The 18,849-nt window shown below is 37.4% G+C and overlaps 1 protein-coding gene across 2 annotated transcripts in view; it reads left to right on the top strand.

The window, feature by feature from the left end:
• RAB3GAP2 (RAB3 GTPase activating non-catalytic protein subunit 2) overlaps positions 1-18,849 on the top strand; it is a 119,715-nt gene that overhangs the window by 91,246 nt on the left and 9,620 nt on the right. For both annotated transcript variants that reach the window (XM_023203708.2, XM_023203707.3), the window contains exons 22-29: positions 4,443-4,548; positions 5,134-5,294; positions 6,052-6,280; positions 9,413-9,586; positions 9,689-9,795; positions 12,293-12,359; positions 14,468-14,538; positions 17,357-17,392. In XM_023203708.2, coding sequence (XP_023059476.1) covers positions 4,443-4,548; positions 5,134-5,294; positions 6,052-6,280; positions 9,413-9,586; positions 9,689-9,795; positions 12,293-12,359; positions 14,468-14,538; positions 17,357-17,392 — 951 coding nt within the window. The remainder of the gene's footprint in view (positions 1-4,442; positions 4,549-5,133; positions 5,295-6,051; positions 6,281-9,412; positions 9,587-9,688; positions 9,796-12,292; positions 12,360-14,467; positions 14,539-17,356; positions 17,393-18,849) is intronic.

Here is an 18,849-nt window from a genome sequence, read left to right as displayed (position 1 = left end):
GGCACTATTCACAATAGCAAAGACTTGGAATCAACCCAAATGTCCATCAGTGACAGACTGGATTAAGAAAATGTGGCACATATACACCATGGAATACTATGCAGCCATAAAAAAGGATGAGTTTGCGTCCTTTGTAGAGACATGGATGCAGCTGGAAACCATCATTCTTAGCAAATTATCACAAGAAGAGAAAACCAAACACCGCATGTTCTCACTCATAGGTGGGAACTGAACAATGAGCTCACTTGGACTCGGGAAGGGGAACATCACACACTGGGGCCTATCATGGGGAGGGGGGAGGGGGGAGGGATTGCATTGGGGAGTTATACCTGATATAAATGATGAATTGATGGGTGCTGACAAGTTGATGGGTGCAGCACACCAACATGGCACATGTATACATATGTAACCTGCACGTTATGCACATGTACCCTAGAACTTAAAGTATAATAAAAAAAAAAAAAAAAAAAAAAAAAAAAAATTTTGAATAGATTGTATGTGTTTTCTTAAAGTTTGTTGAGCTTCCTTAAACAGCTATTTTGAATTCTTATGCAAGCACTCTGAGCTGGGACCTCAGCTAAGGAAGGCGAGGACAGCACCACAAGGCTACTTTCCAGCCCACTGCTGAGACCAGTGCTCGCAGGCAGACTAGCCTTTCTGCCAAAACACTAGTGTGAGCAGTTCCTTCTGGACCCCATGGCAAATGGTTTTGGTGGCAGGATCATGGGCAAACAGGGAAGTAGCCAAGCCCCTTGTGGGGACTGGGCTGTTTCTGGGCTTCAGTCTGGAAGTCAGTTCAGGGGGACAGATCAACCACCTTATTGTGAGAGAATGTAAGTAGGTTACCTTCTATTCTGCCATCTTGGTGGCCTCAAGGTTTCTGTTACTCAAAATCTATCATTTAGACATCATCTGGTTATATGTCAATATACAACATATTTATATATGAGATAATGGTAACATTTTAATATGTGAATTCATAAATATCATATTATGAATAATGTAATGTGGCATTCTTTGTTGTGACTGTTGAAATATCTTCTTTTGCATTTACTAATTATGGAGGTAGTTACCTTTATACACTAGACTGTCTTCTCCTGTTTTATGTGTTCATATATGTGTTTCTATGTGGTAACTTAATTTATCTCTGTATTCACTTCTTTATTTTTCTTCTTTCATCTTAATGTTTCCTGCAGTTTAAAATATCTTTATAATGCTTATAAGTGATTCTAAAATTGTATCATTATATTCTGATAGTTAGTTTCTTTGGCATCCTCTATTTTATACTGATATCCTATATACAAACAAAAGCTTGACTGTTTGGAATGTTTAATGTTTATAGAAAACAGGAAAAACACACTCTAGGTGATAAACAGAGATTACCTGGAGGGTGAGAAATAGAAGGAGGTAACCTAGGGAGAAATAAGAAGGAAAGTTAAGCAGAACAGGTTTTTTGTTTGTTTCAGAATTTTGTTACAAGTGTTGGTGGGTAGAGAAGAGGTTGGTTGGAGAGAAAAGCAGAAATCACAGTGTGAAGAGAAGTCCAAGGCATGGCATTTAGTTTTTTTGGCTGCCTTAATCTAAAATAACCTTCTGGCTGCCAATTTTGATGAGCATTTTGAAACGTTGTTGTTGATGGGGAAATGAACAAAGCTTTAAGAGGCATTAAATCTATAGGTATGTTTAGAAATCTGGTATACTGGCTGGGCGCAGTGGCTCACGCCTGTAATTCCAGCACTTTGGGAGGCCAAGGTGGGCGAATCAGGTCAGGAGTTCTAGACCAGCCTGGCCAACATAGTGAAACCCTTCTCTACTAAAAATACAAAAATTAGCTGGGCACGGTGGCTCGTGCCTGTAATCCAAGCTACTCGGAAGGCTGAGGCAGGAGAACCACTTGAATCTGGGAGGCGGAGGTTGTCGTGAGCCAAGATCGTGCCACTGCACTCCAGCCTGGATCACAGAGTGAGACTCCATCTCAGAAAAAAGAAAAGAAAAGAAATCTGATGCACTTTAATAATGGACCCAGATCATACATTTTGTACGTAAAATTTATCAAAGTGAATCTAGTGGCAACTTAACGGTGAGCCTAAATTATAAAATAAATTCTGCCTTCCCCCAACGTTTCTTTTTGATCTGCTTCCCAGTATACATGCACATAAAACAGCGAGACAGAGTTATTTTTGATTGAGTATAGTGTCTTTGTTAACTGTATAGGCAACCATTTTTTTAGCCTACCTAGTGGTGAAAAGCATCAGGTTATGGAGGTTAAGGGGAAGTCTAGCAGAGAGGAGATTCCCCTGATAAATAAACTAAGGTCATACTGAATTTTGTTGGTTAAACAGGATATTGGGTTGCAAGTGGAAGGAACATGGTGTAATATGATCCCATTGTTGTGACAGTAAATCCCCGTTATCCTCCCTCGAACACACTCTATATGTATCTATACATACAAAGCTGTTAATGGCTTGGAGCATAGTAACCTTTATATAGCCATTAGCATTTATTGTTAACATTGTCATTATTTATGAGCGTGGAAGATATTTTTGTTTTTTAAAAAAGGTTTCTAATGGGTACAAAAAATAGAATGAGTAAGACCTATTTGATAGCACAACAGGGTGACTGTAGACAGTAATAACTGTACATCTTAAAATAGCTTAAAGAATGTAATTGGATTGTGTGCAACTCAGTGGGTAAATGCTTGAGGGGATGGATACCCCATTGTTCATGATATGTTTATTTCATGTTGCATTACTTATATCAAAACATATCATGTACTCCATACAAATATACACCTACTTACTATGTACCCACAAAAAGTTTTTTAAAGATTGTCTCTATGGGATGAGGTTAAAAGGGAGCTGGTATAAAGAGGCCCTTGGAAGGGAAATTAGACCAAAAAAGGAAAAAAAAAGTAGAATGCATTAAAGAGTGTGTGTGTGTGTGTATATATATATGTGTGGTTTCATATGTGTAAAAATTAAGTGTATGTGTAAATTTATATATACATGTATATATCCTCATACACGTGAACATTTTTAAAGGGGGAGAAAATAAAATATGCATGTTATTAATAGAATCAGACAGGTTTATTTTCAAATTTTAGTTCTTTTTTTTTTTTTTTTTGTAAATTTACCTGAGATCTGATAAACATGGATCGAATTTTAGTTATTTTCTTTTTTTCTTTTTGAGAAGAAAGACTGGAGTGCAGTGGCGCAATCTCAGCTCATTGCAACCTCTGCCTCTTGGGTTCAGGCGATTCTTCTGCCTTAGCCTCCCAAGTAGCTGGGACTACAGGCACCTGCCACCACGCCCAGCTAATTTTTTGTATTTTTAGTAGAGACAGGGTTTCACCATGTTAGCCAGGATGGTCTCGATCTCCTGACCTCATGATCTGCCGCCTCGGCCTCCCAAAGTGCAGGGATTACAGGCGTGTCAATTTTAGTTCTAACTCATGAACTGGAGTGCTGGACAAGTTAGTTTTCCCATATGAGCTTATTTCATCATTTATGAAATCTGGATCATCATTCCTGCCACAGAAGTTGTTAGGATAAAATGAGGTGATGTGCATGCTACGTACTTATCACAGCTCCTGGCCCTGAGTCGTCCTCATAAATTCACTTCCTTCATGAGCTGCTTCTCCTTCAACCCTTTACCCTCCTTAATTTTTGAAAACTATTTGAAATAATTTGTTTAAACTAACAGTCTTTTAATTTAGAGCTATTTTCGCATAAAATTATTGCAGTATTATAATTAATCAAGGCCTTTCAGAGATACCAGTACTAACAGATGTAACACCATTTCATTAAACTTCATTATCCCAGAATTATCTGTGAACCAATTTTATAAATCTTAAAAATATTTCAGCTTCAAGTAGGTATGCTATGCTGGTTTACAGCCATTTTAAAAGTCACTTACGTTGACTGAAGTTTTTTTGTTTAAAGTCTGTTTTTTCGTAACTTATTAGTGATTTAAAAATTGGAGTTTGATACTTTCATGTGTTGCTCCTCACTGCCACGTCTGCAATACCTTTGTACGGCCAAGGCAAGGCTAAGATCCACAGCTCCAGATCCTACCTGTCTCTCCAGTCAAAACCTACAGCCAAGTGGTACCTCGTTAATCAACAGCAAATCTATGCTCACGTAGTAGTAACTCCTATCTGGTAATGTGCTCCTTAATAGAGATTTGGATTGGAAGGCAATGCTTAACCCAAAGAAGAGTTGGAAACATGAAGTTTAAATATACAACAGGTTATAGAGAATCTCCTAGGTAGACAAGGGACCTCATTCTCACTCTCATATTACATGATACAGCAAGCAACTGCTTATTTTTTCACCTCAAGAAGCTGCATCATCCATATGCATGCATCTGCTGTCTGGGAAAGTGTAAGATTTTTCTATGTTAAATTTTTTTTTAGACTGAAAAAGATTTAAATTTGATTTCAGTCTCTGCTCCTGAGTGTTTGGCTTTCGAAGGAAAAGGATATTTTGGATAAACCACAGTCAGTCTGCTGTCTTCATACCATGCTGTCCCTCCTGAGCAAGATGAAAGGTAAACAAAGTTTGTTGCTCCTGTAAACAAAGTTTCGTGTTTGAAATGTCACAGAAAGATGGGAGAGTAGATAGGATCCCTTAACAGAAGGAGTCTATAGTATACAAAACATTTCACCATAGAGATTCTTTTATGTATTAATAGAATACTTTTAATGCGTTTGACTTATGCTTTAATTTATGAAATTTTATATTTTGTATCATCACAAAAAAACATGATTTGAACAATACATGTTAACTCAGTAAGGCAAATGGAATGGTCTTAGGGGAGGTAATGTTTTTCTTGTTATTTTTTGTATGATTATCAGAATATTAATCTATTAAAATATTCAGTAGTTTTCAATAATGATGAAATATTCCAAATAAGGATTTAATGTTGATTGAGAACAAAGATGACTAAAAGAGCATAAATAAATGGAATAGAAATGTTCTGAATAAAATAGATTATTAGACTTCCACTTCATTGAGAAATATAAAAATATATCAGTAGGGAACTTAGTTTTAACATTATGTTTAACATAAATGGTTAGTCCAAAAAAATTGACAGGGTAAGAGTTTATTTTTCAGTTTTCTCCTATCCCTATAGTGGCCATCGATGAGACCTGGGATTCTCAGTCTGTGTCCCCATGGTGGCAGCAGATGCGCACAGCCTGTATTCAGTCTGAGAACAATGGAGCTGCTCTGTTGTCTGCACATGTTGGGCATTCTGTTGCTGCGCAGATATCAAACAACATGACAGAGAAAAAAGTAAGTGGGTAAAGGTATGGTTTTCATCTGTACACATCCAGTAGGCTAAGGGGATGCTTTCCTTTTCTGGGGTTTTTTGGGGGGTTTTTTGGAGTGGGGAGAGGGATGAGAGGTGCTCCCCTTGATTTGTTTATTCAGAATGACACCATGGATACTTGAATTTAGCAGTTGCCACATGACAGTATCCTACTGTGTTTTTTTCTCATCTCTTGAGGACTCGCATTTCCTTTACAGCTCATGGTGGATCAAATAATTTTTTCCAGGGGGTGTTACGTTAATTTGGATGAGACACCAACTAGGTCTGTGGAGATTCACAAGTCACTGTTGTTTATAGGCTAAATTTAATATTGCCTGCTTGCAATGTTCATTATGATGGAGAGAGATGAAATTTCAGATTTTTTTTTAGGTTGAAGAGTGCATTCTGAAGAGATGTAAGTTTTTTGATGGTAGTGCTAGACAAAACTGTGGCCCTTGCCAAAGATGGCCCAGAAAACTTTGAAATGTACACTGGTTGAATCAGGGCCATTAGTGCAGGACTCCTTATAAATGTCTGAACTCACCATCCTTGCCCATGAGTCTACAGTCTACTCCTGACCCTCATGTTTCATCCAGCCAAGTAGTAATATTTGGGAAATAGCGTTTATGTGTTGCTTTGTGATGTATCCTCAGTATCCATCAGCTTTCAAGTTAAAAGCTCATTCAAGTTAATATTGATTCAGAATCTTTGGCAGAGAATCACCAGTACATTTTTTATTAGTTTTCCCAAACAGTTTTGGGTGCTGATTCAGAGGCCCTCACTGATTCCTGGGAGGCACTTTCTCTTGACACTGAGTACTGGAAACTCCTTCTGAAACAGCTGGAAGATTGTCTCATACTTCAGACTCTGCTTCACAGCAAAGGGAACACTCAGACCTCCAAAGTGTCATCACTGCAGGCTGAGCCACTTCCAAGGCTTTCTGTTAAAAAGTTATTAGAAGGAGGAAAAGGTAAGCTGAAGTTTATTTGAGCATTTACATCCATATTGTTATGTTACGAGGGTTTCTTTTAATAGAAACGATGGAAAGAATAGAGAAAGAAAAATACACTCAGATTTAAAAAATAACAATAACCTTCTGTATACTTCCTCTAAATTAATCTTCTTTAAAGTCTCATTTGGTCAGTTCCATGCTCAGGAACTGCTAGGTGCTTCCCTCTGCCTAAGAAAATAGGCAGTGATTCTCAAAGAGTGGTCAGAGGACTTCAGGAGTCCTCCTTTTTTCACTTACATGTCTGTATGAGGCCAGATTTTATTTATTTATTTATTTATTTATTTATTTATTTATTTATTTATTTATTTATTTATTATACTTTAAGTTCTGGGATATATGTGCAGAACGTGCAGGTTTGTTACATAGGTATACATGTGCCATGGTGGTTTGCTGCACCCATCAACCTGTCATCTACGTTAGGTATTTCTCCTAATGCTGTCCCTTCCCTAGTCTCCCACACCACCACAGGCCCTGGTGTGTGATGTTCCTCTCCCTGTGTCCATGTGTTCTCATTGTTCAACTCCCACTTATGAGTGAGAACATGCAGTGTTTGCTTTCCTGTTCCTATGTTAGTTTGCTGAGAATGATAGTTTCCAGCTTCATCCATGTCCCTGCAAAGGACATGAACTCATCCTTTTTTGTGGTTGCATAGTATTCCATGGCATGTATGTGCCACATTTTCTTTACCCAGTCTATCATTGATGGACATTTGTGTTGGTTCCAAGTCTTTGCTATTATGAATAATGCTGCAGTAAACATACGTGTGCATGTGTCTTTATAGTAGAATGATTTATAATCCTTTGGGTATATACCCAGTAATGGGATTGCTGGTCAAGTGTAATTATTTTCATAAAATATTAGCATGTAATCAGTTTATTATTTTCATTTCAAAATGGACTAATAAAATATTTTTTATTTATCAGTTTTAATTTTTAGTACCATAAAGACTGACAGCTGTAACTCATAAACCAAAGTTCTTTGGGATTGCCAGTAATTTTAAGGGGATCATGAGATAGTAAGTTCAAGAATTACCTGAACAAAGCATAAACTCTTAAACTTGCTCTCCAATAACTTTTGACTTTGAATCCAACTGATTTTTCTATTTCTTTCTCATTTGCTTCCTAGATTTTAGTTAAAATGAAGCATCCATGTGCTTCCTGTCTTAGATCTGGGCCTATCTTCTTCCCTTTCCCTGCCTCTCTCACTCATGGATATCAAAATCTTACTCATCTTTCAAGGTCCAGCTCAAATGCTTCTCCTCCAGGAAACCTCTCACGATTCACTAACTGCAGATTTTCTCTTCTTCCTCCTAATATCCACAGAATGTTATTCCTCTGTTGTGAAGCATCACTTTCTGCTGTCCTGGAGTCATTTGGGTTCCTGTGCTTATATCTTGCAGGAACATAAACATCTCACATTTTAGTTGTCTTTGGGGGCTTTAGTTGTCTTTAGTTGTCTTTGTCACACTTGTATCAGCAACTCTTTTAGGCATTTGATACTGGAAGGACTGTATGTGAGGTTTATAAATACCCACATATTTATAGATTTTTAGTTTACTTGTTTTCTCATTCTTTATAAAAGTCGTGACCATTTTTTTATTGCAAACTCACCACACTTCATGTTGCCACCTAGTGAAAGGGTAAGGATGCCGTTTGAATATTAACCTAAGCAACAGAATCAGGGGCTTAATTCTGGAATGAGAATTTGCCAATGATTTAGAAGCCAAACGTAAGAAATTAGATCACCCAGCACATTGCTCGCATTTATTTTCACTGACAATTGTGAATTTACTGTGAAGCATTCTTTTTGTGGAAAGGTTTTTATTTGAATCAAAAGATGAGGAAAGACTGAGAAAGTTTTGGTAAACAATAGAAGTATAATTTGTTTTCGATAATAAACAGTACTCTTTAAACATCTGGAACATTTTTCAGCATGTGGTTACAATTTTTTGTACTATATTGATGACTGAAACATGATATAGTATAATGCTGTTGATCAGCTATGGCTAAATTGGCCCATAAATATTGCATATAGGCAAATTAATTGATTATTAAAAGTAATAGGGCTGGGCACGGTGGCACATGCCTGTAATCCCAGCACTTTGGGAGGCTGAGGCAGATGGATCACCTGATGTCAAGAGTTCATGACCAGCTTGACTAACATGGTGAAACCCTGTCTCTACTAAATACAAAAAATTTAGCCAGGTATGGTGGCACATTCCTATAATCCAAGCTACTTGGGAGGCCGAGACAGGAGAATCCCTTGTACCTGGGAGGTGGAGGATGCAGTGAGCTGAGATTGCGCCATTGTACCCCAGCCTGGACAACAAGAGCGAAATTCTATCTCCAAAAAAAAAAAAAAAAAAGTAATATTTACCGGGTGCGGTGGCTCACGCCTGTAATCCTAGCACTTTGGGAGTCTGAGGCAGGTGGATCACCTGAGGTCAGAAGTTTGAGACCAGCCTGGCCAACATGGCGAAACCCCATCTCTACTAAAAACACAAAAAAATTACCTGGGCATGGTGGCATGTGCCTGTAATCCCAGCTGCTTGGGAGGCTGAGGCAGGTGAATCGCTTGAACCTGGGAAGCGGAGGTTGCAGTGAGCCGAGATCGCACCTACACTATAGCCTAGGCAACAAAGCATGACTCCATCTCAAAAAAAAAAAAAGTAATATTATATTGGTCTTAGGAGCCTGGACAAGTATCATACTAACCAATCTATTTTCACTTATAATTGAAGTAAAAGTGTTTTAAGGATATATTAATTTTTTTGTCTCTGGTAAAGTGTTTTTTAAATTTTTGAACATAGAAAGCAAATGGTATACAGACATATGCACGTGCATTTATATTTATCTAACATTTTCTGAGAGTATAAGGATGCCCTGACATCGTAAAGATCCCGCTTGTTGCCCTCACAAGTTGCGTGGTAGGTAGGAACACTGCTGTAAATCTCAGGGCTTTTTCGGGTCACCTTCAGGCTCAGAAATAAATGTGTCGCTTAGATCTCTTCCTAAGGAAATTGGCTCCCATTGGCAAACACTTCCATGTGTGTTGTAAATTTTTATTTTCTTCCTTGTCTCCAAACTATAGGTGGCATTGCAGACAGTGTAGCCAAGTGGATATTTAAACAGGACTTCAGCCCTGAAGTATTAAAACTGGCTAATGAAGAAAGAGATGCAGAAAACCCAGATGAACCCAAAGAAGGTGTTAACAGAGGTTTCCTTGAAGTATCAGAGGTGGAGATGGACTTAGGAGCCATACCAGGTAATACACCAAGAATGAGAAATATGAAATCCAGAGAGGAAAGATGTGGCCGAGTGTTCATTAAGGGAAAAAATAACATCACTGTTTTCTTCTGACTTCCAGACTTACTGCATTTAGCCTATGAGCAATTTCCTTGTAGCCTTGAGCTCGATGTGTTGCACGCACATTGCTGCTGGGAGTATGTTGTTCAGTGGAATAAAGATCCAGAGGTGAGATTCTTGTTACCTCTTTCATGTTATTTCTGCTTCTGTGTTCATGCTGTTCATATGTGGGGACTGTCTAATTAAATAGCTTATGATAAACACTGGCTTTTTCCCCATTGTAATGCCTCTGTGCTAACTTGAGTAGACCATTTTCACATGTTTCCTCTTATAATCCTCCCAGTAAACCTGTGAAGTATAGATACTGTCATTATCCCCGCTCTAAAGAAGAAAATACTAGGGCTCAGAGAAGTTAAGTTTCTTCCCTGCAGACACACAGCTAAGTAAGTATCAGGATTTAAGCGCAGGGTTCTCTTTATCTAAAACTAGTGTCCTTTGTCCTACTCCTTAGTTAGGTTGTGATAAGTATATTGTTTATTTCCTTCTGAATTCCTGCATGAAATGGCATCAACCTAACAGAATATTCTTAATATTATAGTCATCATGATAAAAGTCAAGAGTGAAGGTCCTGAGATCAACCTAGTGTCTGATTGTTCAAATATGTATTTGTCTGTTACTTCTGTTTGCCTCAGAAGAACAAAGAGGCAGATTGTGCCCAGGGTTGACTCTAGTCCAAGGTTAGCCTTGCTGCGCTCTCAGCTCTCTGCTCAGGTGTCGTTTTCTATTGCTTTTGGTAACCACTGTTTCTACCAGGGCATTCACAGTCTAGAAGCAGCATGGGGGGAGGCCCCAAGCCTGGAGCAAGAAGGCAGAGATTTGGATCCCAGCTGAATTGCTGACAAGCTTCTGGCTCAAGAGAGCCACTGAATCTCTGGCCTGTTATTTTCTACCTCCTTCTCCCTCCTTTTTAAAATGAAGGTGCCATGATCAAATAAGATCTAAAAACATATTGTAAATATTCCTCTTTGCCAATCAGTCCTTCACTTAGACTTCCCTAGTCAGTGCCCTGGTAAATTATTCCTCTCAAATCAAAATTCTTACCTTTATCGTCCTTATGTGAGGTTGTACTATTGTAGAGTTCTCTCACAGATGAACTGATTCATGCTAATATATTAATGGAAACGATACTCTTCCTTCCTCCGAAAAACTGTAATCACATATATTAAAGGAAGACATTATGAAAGTAAGTGATTTAAATAAAGGAATAGTCTTTGATCAATTAAACTTTGACCAAAAAATGATTTTAGGACAGAGGATCCTCTTAATGCCCTTCAAATCACCCTTTTCAGTTGACTACAACCTGAATGGCGATCATATTTAGGCTCTCTACTTAACTGTGTTACTTTTCCATTTTATTAAAAAGGAATATTATGTCTAGGATGAGAACATAATCATTTCTAAAATCTGAATGAATTAATTTCAAATTCAAGTCTAAAAAAGTGCATTTAAGAAGAAAATTCTGCTTTGTAGTACTTGTTTATAAACCAAAGGCAGCTTGCAGAGGGGGCATAGACAAAGCTGATGTCAAGCCCCCATGGCTGCTGCATAGAGCTTATAATCATCATAGCACACAGTTTCTGAACTCTTTGTTTCAACGTTCTCCTAAAATGAAGGCTGTAATAGTAGTTATCTCAAAAGGTTATTGCATATTTTGAGAAAATGAATGCATAGTGCCTAACATTTTGACTAGTGTTACCAGTATCATTAGTGTTGCTTACATTTAAAAGAAGTTGTTGTTTTACTAGTTTGTTTTTCCCATTAAATATTCATCTTGTCCCATCCAACCACAGTCTCAGCTCCACCATTTGACACACACAATTTTATAAGGCTCAAAACAATAATACTACCTTCGGAGAAATTTCAACACAATATGTATTGGCAATGATGATATGTTTGATGATGATGTACAAGCTGCAAAATTATTTAGCAGAGATCTGAATGATTTCATCAGTGTTGCATTCTGTATTTGAGTTTTAATATGTAAACTTCTTTGATTAGAAAGAGTTGAATTTCAAACATCCCATCTGATACTTCATATTTCCTTCCTGCTTTAATTGTTTTCTCTTTGGCACTTACCATTAACATACTAAATATAATATATTTACTTATGTTTATTACGTAGGTCCCTCACTAGAATTTAAACTCAATGAAGGCAAGACTGGGTCTGTTTTGTGCATTATGGAATCCATCATGCTTCAAGTAGGGCTTGGTGCATACTAGATACTCAATAAATATTTGTTGAATGATGAATGAATGAATTGTATCTACAAAAGTAAGCTTATTGTTTTTACATCTATATGAAATTCAAGTATTTATTGGAGAGAACATTGCTATGATATTCAAACCACAGCAAATTTGAATCCAGATGTTAGCCCATATGACCAAGGAGCTTCTAGGAATTAATCACTATAATAGGTAATGTGAGTTGAGGAGGGACAGTTTAAGTTATCAAAAGTTATTTCTTACCCAATAATTTCATGTTATTATTGCAACATTCTTAGGTAGCTTTATGCAGAAATGTATGTAAGAAGTCTCCATTGATAATGGTAAAACCTATTAAATGATACCTCTTTTTCTTTCTCTTTTTTTTCTCCCTGTATGTAAGGAAGCACGTTTTTTTGTTAGGTCAATAGAACACTTGAAGCACATTTTTAATGCACATGTTCAAAATGGTAAGTAAACAGATGTTAGAAACATCACTGGTTGATCTAAAAGAGGCTTCCTGATTTAACAGGTTGTGAATTTAAAGATTCACAACCTGTTAAATTTTTATTTGATTATCCTGCAACCTAACGTATTACTGTGTATTGGCTGAGGTGCAAGGGTCTCTTGAGCCCAGTAGTTCAAGGGTGCAGTGAGCTGTGATCACACCACTGCATCCAGCCTGGGTGACAGAGTGATACCCTGTCTCTAAAAAAAAAATAAAATAAACAGTACTGGCCATTTTAACTACTTGGAAAAGTGCTATTTATAAAGGGGCAAAACAACTGGTAGTAATCACCACTTCTGTTCCCCAAGCTGACTACTGTTCCCGGGTGTAATTAAGACAGCTGTTCTGCATCTAGCTTGCCAAGGAAAGAGGAAATCAATGATAGAGGCAGAACAGCTGCCTTCATTACACCCTTCACAGATCGTGAAGGAAAGAGGGATGGATTTCTCAGGACTGTAATTCTTAATAAAAAATCTTGATAGCCAAAAGCCTAATAAGATTAGACTGTAGCAACTATCTTTTGCTTCTTATAATGGATGTGAATATTCTCCATTAGCTGCCAGACTTTGGCAGCTACTGATGTCTCCTTGAAAAAATATTGAACTTGTAAACAGATTCCATTTAATAGATAGATGGGTTTCATTAAGGGAATTGAGGATATCAGCACTAAGCTAGTTAGTAACCTTAGTAAATGATGAGACTTGGTGTTAGGCTGAGTAAGAGGAGATATCAACTTATGTCTCTGTGATAAATTCTAGAGAAGCTATGTATTTTTCACCTCTATCACATTCTTGCAGGTGATATGAAATCCACTTGCAGAAATTGTAAAATGTCCCATTTTACTTGAAGAGAACTTGAAAATTACTTATTCATCTCTTAGATCTTACCTTCATCCAAAATATATATATATATATATACCTTGACTGATTTGGAAAATATCATGTTTAGATTATTCTATCCTTATTGATAAAATTAAGTTACTGATTTCAGACTTCTTCAAGTCGGATATTTCTTCAAGTCAGGTCTTTACCTATTTGTATCTTTACCCACTGAGTAAGGTTCCTGGCTTCTCAAAGCCTGTGAGGGGCCCTACTCATAGAAGGACTTAGCTACAAGGGTAGTAATAACAGCATGTGAAATGCCATGTTTACACTGCCTAATTGACAACTGTTTCAGAAATTTAATTTTAATGCCACAGCTCAGTGAGTAGTGACAGGGTCTTGCTTTGTTACCCCAGCTGGAGTATAGTGGTGCAGTCATAGCTCACAATAGTCTTGAACTCCTGAGCTCAAGCTGTCCTATCACGTCAGCCTCCGAGTGGGACTATAGCCATGTGCCACCATGCTGAATTTGTTAAACATTTTTTCATAGAGATGAGTTCTGACCATGTTGCCCAGACTGTTTTTTTTATTATTATTATTATTTTGCTTTTAATACTTTTTTATATATTACTTTAGTTTGTAGTTATATATGAAAAAAATCAATTGGCAGATATTGGGATTGTTTCTAGTGTTTGGCTGTTGGGAATAAAACTGTTCCCAACAATCTCATACATATATGTTCTGTATTCATTCCTCTAGTGTATATACCCAGCAGAATTGTTGGGTGATAGAGTAGACACATGTTTAGCTTCCGTAGCTACCCCCCAGCAGCTTTCCCTGTGGTTTTACTAAGTTATTGTACCAGCAGTAATGCATGAGTGTTCCATTGGTTCCATATCCTAATACATGTTGTTATAATTTAAACATTGTTTTTAGCCTTTTTGGTGGTTATGTAATGCTGTCTCACTGTGACATTATATTTCTCTCATAACTAATGATGTAACTCTTTTCTTCATGCTTAGTGGCAATTTAGACATACTCTTACACAGCCCAGTTCTGATTTTTATTAAATCAGATTTTAAATGAAGTTAAAGATTTCAAGAACTTTATAAATATTACATAAGATATAAAAAATGGAATAAAAATAGTCCATATAGTTTAATAAGCTTAAGAAAGACAGTAATTTGTTATGTGTATTAAAAGTGGGAATATATAAGCATTCTATTTACTACTTTTACTTGCTATCTAGGCATTGCACTGATGATGTGGAATACGTTCTTAGTTAAAAGATTTTCTGCTGCTACATACTTAATGGATAAGGTAAGGTAGTTTCATGTATTGACTTCTTATTTATTTGGTTCTCTTAATTGACTAATATTAGAAAGATTGCTCACATTAGGCTTTGTTAGACTATTTTTTAATTTGATAATTAGATTTTACTCATACTCAGTTAAATGTAATGCCCAGTACTGGCATTTTAATGACATGAAGAGGAGCTCTAAATCCTCATAAAGAGACTAACATAAAAGCCTCTTAACTGAAGAGATTAGGACTGGTAGTTGATTCAAGCAAGGATTTGCATTTTATTTTAAATTAAAATGTACAAATTTACACTTACTAATCTTTGATATAAGGCCAAGATATTTTCTTTGAATGGAGTTGATTGCAATTCTCCTTTGGCTTTCTTGCATAAACCTCACCCATAATGTATTGCCTATCATGGCTAGATCTTATTTTTTTGAAGTTGTTATGTAATCTGAGTCCAAACCTTTAGATTTCTATAATTTTTGTATTTGCTCCCTCTGTATCAAATCCAAAAGGCCTAGGAGTTATTCTCCTCCATAAATCTTTGCAAAGCATTCAACATAGCATTCATGTAAATAGCTCCCCCTTTTTTCTCATTCATATTTCATCAGTTATTGAATTAAATTATATTATTATAGTGACACGTACAACCAGCATGAGTAGCTTTGGGAACAAGCATAACAAGTAAGCATGGAACTCAACTGGTGGGACCAGAAGCTGCTAGCATGCCGAGAGTACCAGCCTAGTCTCCAGCTGAGTGGCCAGGGGCACTAGTTAGTATGTTTTGCAGGCCACTCAACAATGTAGATTAGTGTGGCATCAGATGAGTGGATGCTAAGAGAATTACCACTGTAAAGATAACATATTCTTTTAAATGTATAGTCACAGTCATTCCTGCATCATGAATAGCACCACAGCCAAGACCCAACTTTAGACCACTGCTCCCCTTGAAATTGCTCTCTTTGATGTTATTGCTAACATTTTTCTAGTTAAATCTAACCCTTCTTTCCTCTGTGCTCATCTTCCTTGACTGCTTAACTTCTTTCTTGGAACTTGCATCTTTTGGCCTTTATGATGTTGTTCACCTGTTCAGCTTCACCTTTTACCCCCTCGTCTTTTGAGAGAATAACAATAAAATGTAATTTATGTGTGTGTTACAATTTGTAGTTTCACAGCATTCTTACATCCACAATCACATTTGATCTTCACTACTTTGATTGGGGTGAAAATAGTCCTAAACCAGGAAGTAGGAAATTTGTGATTGGATAAGTCTTTATTATAATGTGTTATCTCTCATGTGCCAAGACTATGCTAGGTTCTGTGGTTGAACCTATGGAAGTTATGGTCCTGGCCCTCAAAGAGCTCACAGTTTGAACATCAGGTAAACAGACAATAGGAGCTCAGAAGAGGAGGAAATAAATAGCAAAACAAGGGGAAGACTTCTGACTTAAAATTTTGGTGGATGGCTATATATGAACCAGTAAAAAGTAGGTGAGAAGAAAGTGTATCCCAGCAGTCCTGGAGATACAAGGCAACTTGTTGGATTCAGAGAACTGTAAATAGCTTAGTATGGCTGGAACATAGGCTATATTAGAAGAAAAGAAAAGCTAAGATTGAAGAATTTCCTGTGCAGGCTGTGGATTTGGATTTTCTAGTTGTATGTGTAAGCTTAGCACAGGGTCTGGCACATGCGGTAAGGGCTCACTAGATGGTAGCTATTATTTTATACTGAAGACACCGAGGCAGTTTTAAGCAGAGGAATTATATATTCAAATTTGTGTTTAAAAAGATGATTCTGGCAACGGACAAAATATCTTGGGGTTGGGGTTGGCTGAGCTTGGTTGTTCCGAGGCTGTCCTAGTAATCCCAGCAAGTGGTAGTGAGGTAATGTTTTTTTCCACTGTCTCCTGTGAGTTTCCTCTCTTATCAGGTAGTATTTCTGAGAGCAGAACTTTTACCTCCCACTTATTACACTGTAGAGAAATACAGTAGAATCATAATAAGTACTTATTGCTTAAGGAAATGTTTCTGAGCTAGGAATATAACTCCCATCTGCTGTAGAGTGTTTTTCCTTTCTTTCTATTTCAAACAATTGTGTCTTTATCAACAAGCTGAATTCTTAGGTGTTCTTGATTAGTAGCCCTGAATTAGGCTCTGGGTTGTTTTTTTGTTTGTTTGTTCGTTTGGTTTGGTTTGGTTTTTTTCCAGTTTTTCTTTGGTGGGAGTGGGATGGAGTCTCACTCTGTTGCCCAGGCTGAAGTGCAGTGGCATGATCTTGGCTCACTACAGCCTCCACCTCCTGGGTTCAAGTGATTCCCCTGCTTCAGCCTCCCGAGTAGCTAGGACTACAAGTGCACTCCACCAGGCCCAACTAATTTTTGTATTTTTAGTAGAGACGGGGTTTCACTGTGTTGGCCAGGCTAGTCTCAAACTCCTGACCTCAGATGATCAGTCCACCTTGGCCTCCCAAGTGCTGGGATTACAGGCGTGAGCCACCACACCCGGCCTAGGCTCTGGGTTTTTAGGCAACACAGTTATTTGACTATGCAAAGTGAGGGCCAGATTTTTAGAGTTTTTACTTATTTAATAGTTCAGAAATATGTAATTTATATTTGAAAAGGATTATTCTTGAACCCAGTGTGAGATTAAGTTTCACCACAAATTTAATTGCATCTCCTGTTGGTAGAATCAACAGCTAATTAATGAAGCTGCCACATGTATTTATAGCTGCATTCATAGTTTTTAATTTTGGTTACTTTTTATTATTTGTGCCATAGTGATGTCTTTGTTTGTAAATTATTAAATGTTACAACATTTTGTCTTTTTATTTTAGGTTGGAAAATCACCAAAGGATAGGTTATGCCGAAGGGTAAGTGAATCTCCCATAACTAGAATTATAGTTGTTAATTCCACACTTTATGTAGTACTTTATTAACTGTAGGGGTGAACTTTGCCTTTTACCATTGTGATGATGTATCAGGAGGAGATAAGAAAAATGAAAGGAGAATACTGCATTAAGGAAACTGGTCATGAACTATGGCCAATTTTAATTTACTTTTCCAGATTGTTAGATAGCATATTAAACTAGGTTTTTATAAGATGTGTTCAGCTTTGGACTGCGAACAGGATAACATGCTACCATTGCTGCATATTTTTGCTGTAATTCCGATTCGACATTTATAATGGAAGCATCCAACATCAAATTGAAGCAAGTTCATATGAAGTAGTTAATTTGATCTACATATACATATATATATATATATATATATATATATAAATAACATAAGTATACAAATATAACATTAGTCTTAACTACTATTCTAATCCATGGATACGGGACTTGTATTTGACCCGAGAAATTAATAGTACTAGCGTCCATTGTTGAAGACTTTTTCTGGTGTGTTGTTGAGAATGGTTGTATGACTAGAGTTTGTGTGTGTGTGTGTGTGTGTGTGTGTGTCTGTGCGTGCATATATCACAAACACTGAATTATTTGCTTTGGGGATGTGAGGAAATTATAGATTCTTGCTTTTAAAAAGAGTATACGGCCAGGCGCGGTGGCCCACGCCTGTAATCCTAGCATTTTGGAAAGGTGAGGCTGGTGGATCACCTGAGGTCAGGAGTTTGAGACCAGCCTGACCAACAAGGTGAAACCCCGTCTCTACTGAAAATACAAAAACTAGCCAGGTGTGGTAGTGGACGCCTGTAATCCCAGCTACTCAGGAAGCTGAGGCAGGATAATTGCTTGAACCTGGGAGGTGGAGGTTGCAGTGAGCCGAGATCGTGCCACTGTACTCCAGTCTGGGCAACAGAAGTGAAACTCCATCTCAAAAAATGCAGTGATCCCTTGGACAGGCCCTTTAAAGGAGTCATTGAGAATCATCTGTTGCTCACAGCACGAATCTGGTATTTAGTTCTCAAGCCTGAGGATTCTAGTTTTGCTCAGAGGGTTGGGTTTAGTCTCTAAAAGACACTCTGAAAGCAGATCAGGCTGTTTTCTTGGAACTCTTCAGGTTAGATTCTCATGTGTGCATCTTCCATCTACTACAATTATTTGGCTACCAGATGCCTTAGCAAGCTGAACAGTGAGCTCAGAAGTGCCACCATCTATAGTAACTGATGAGGCTGTGTCTTTACAGTACACAAAGAACACTACTTTTTTAAAAAGTCAATATTTGTACCACTTTATAAAGCTTGACTTTAAAATTGGTTGACAGTAAATAAAAGAAGGAACTTAAATATGCTAATGCCTTGACTTTCAAATTCTTGCCGTCTATTCAGTGTACAAAGTCAGCCGAACAGGTATATTGTATCCTCGTTCTTGTT

Source organism: Piliocolobus tephrosceles, chromosome 1, assembly GCF_002776525.5.
Source record: "Piliocolobus tephrosceles isolate RC106 chromosome 1, ASM277652v3, whole genome shotgun sequence".
In the NCBI taxonomy this organism is placed as follows: Eukaryota; Metazoa; Chordata; class Mammalia; order Primates; family Cercopithecidae; genus Piliocolobus; species Piliocolobus tephrosceles.
Note: the sequence above shows the minus strand (reverse complement) of the source record. Positions and strands in the feature narration are given on the sequence as shown.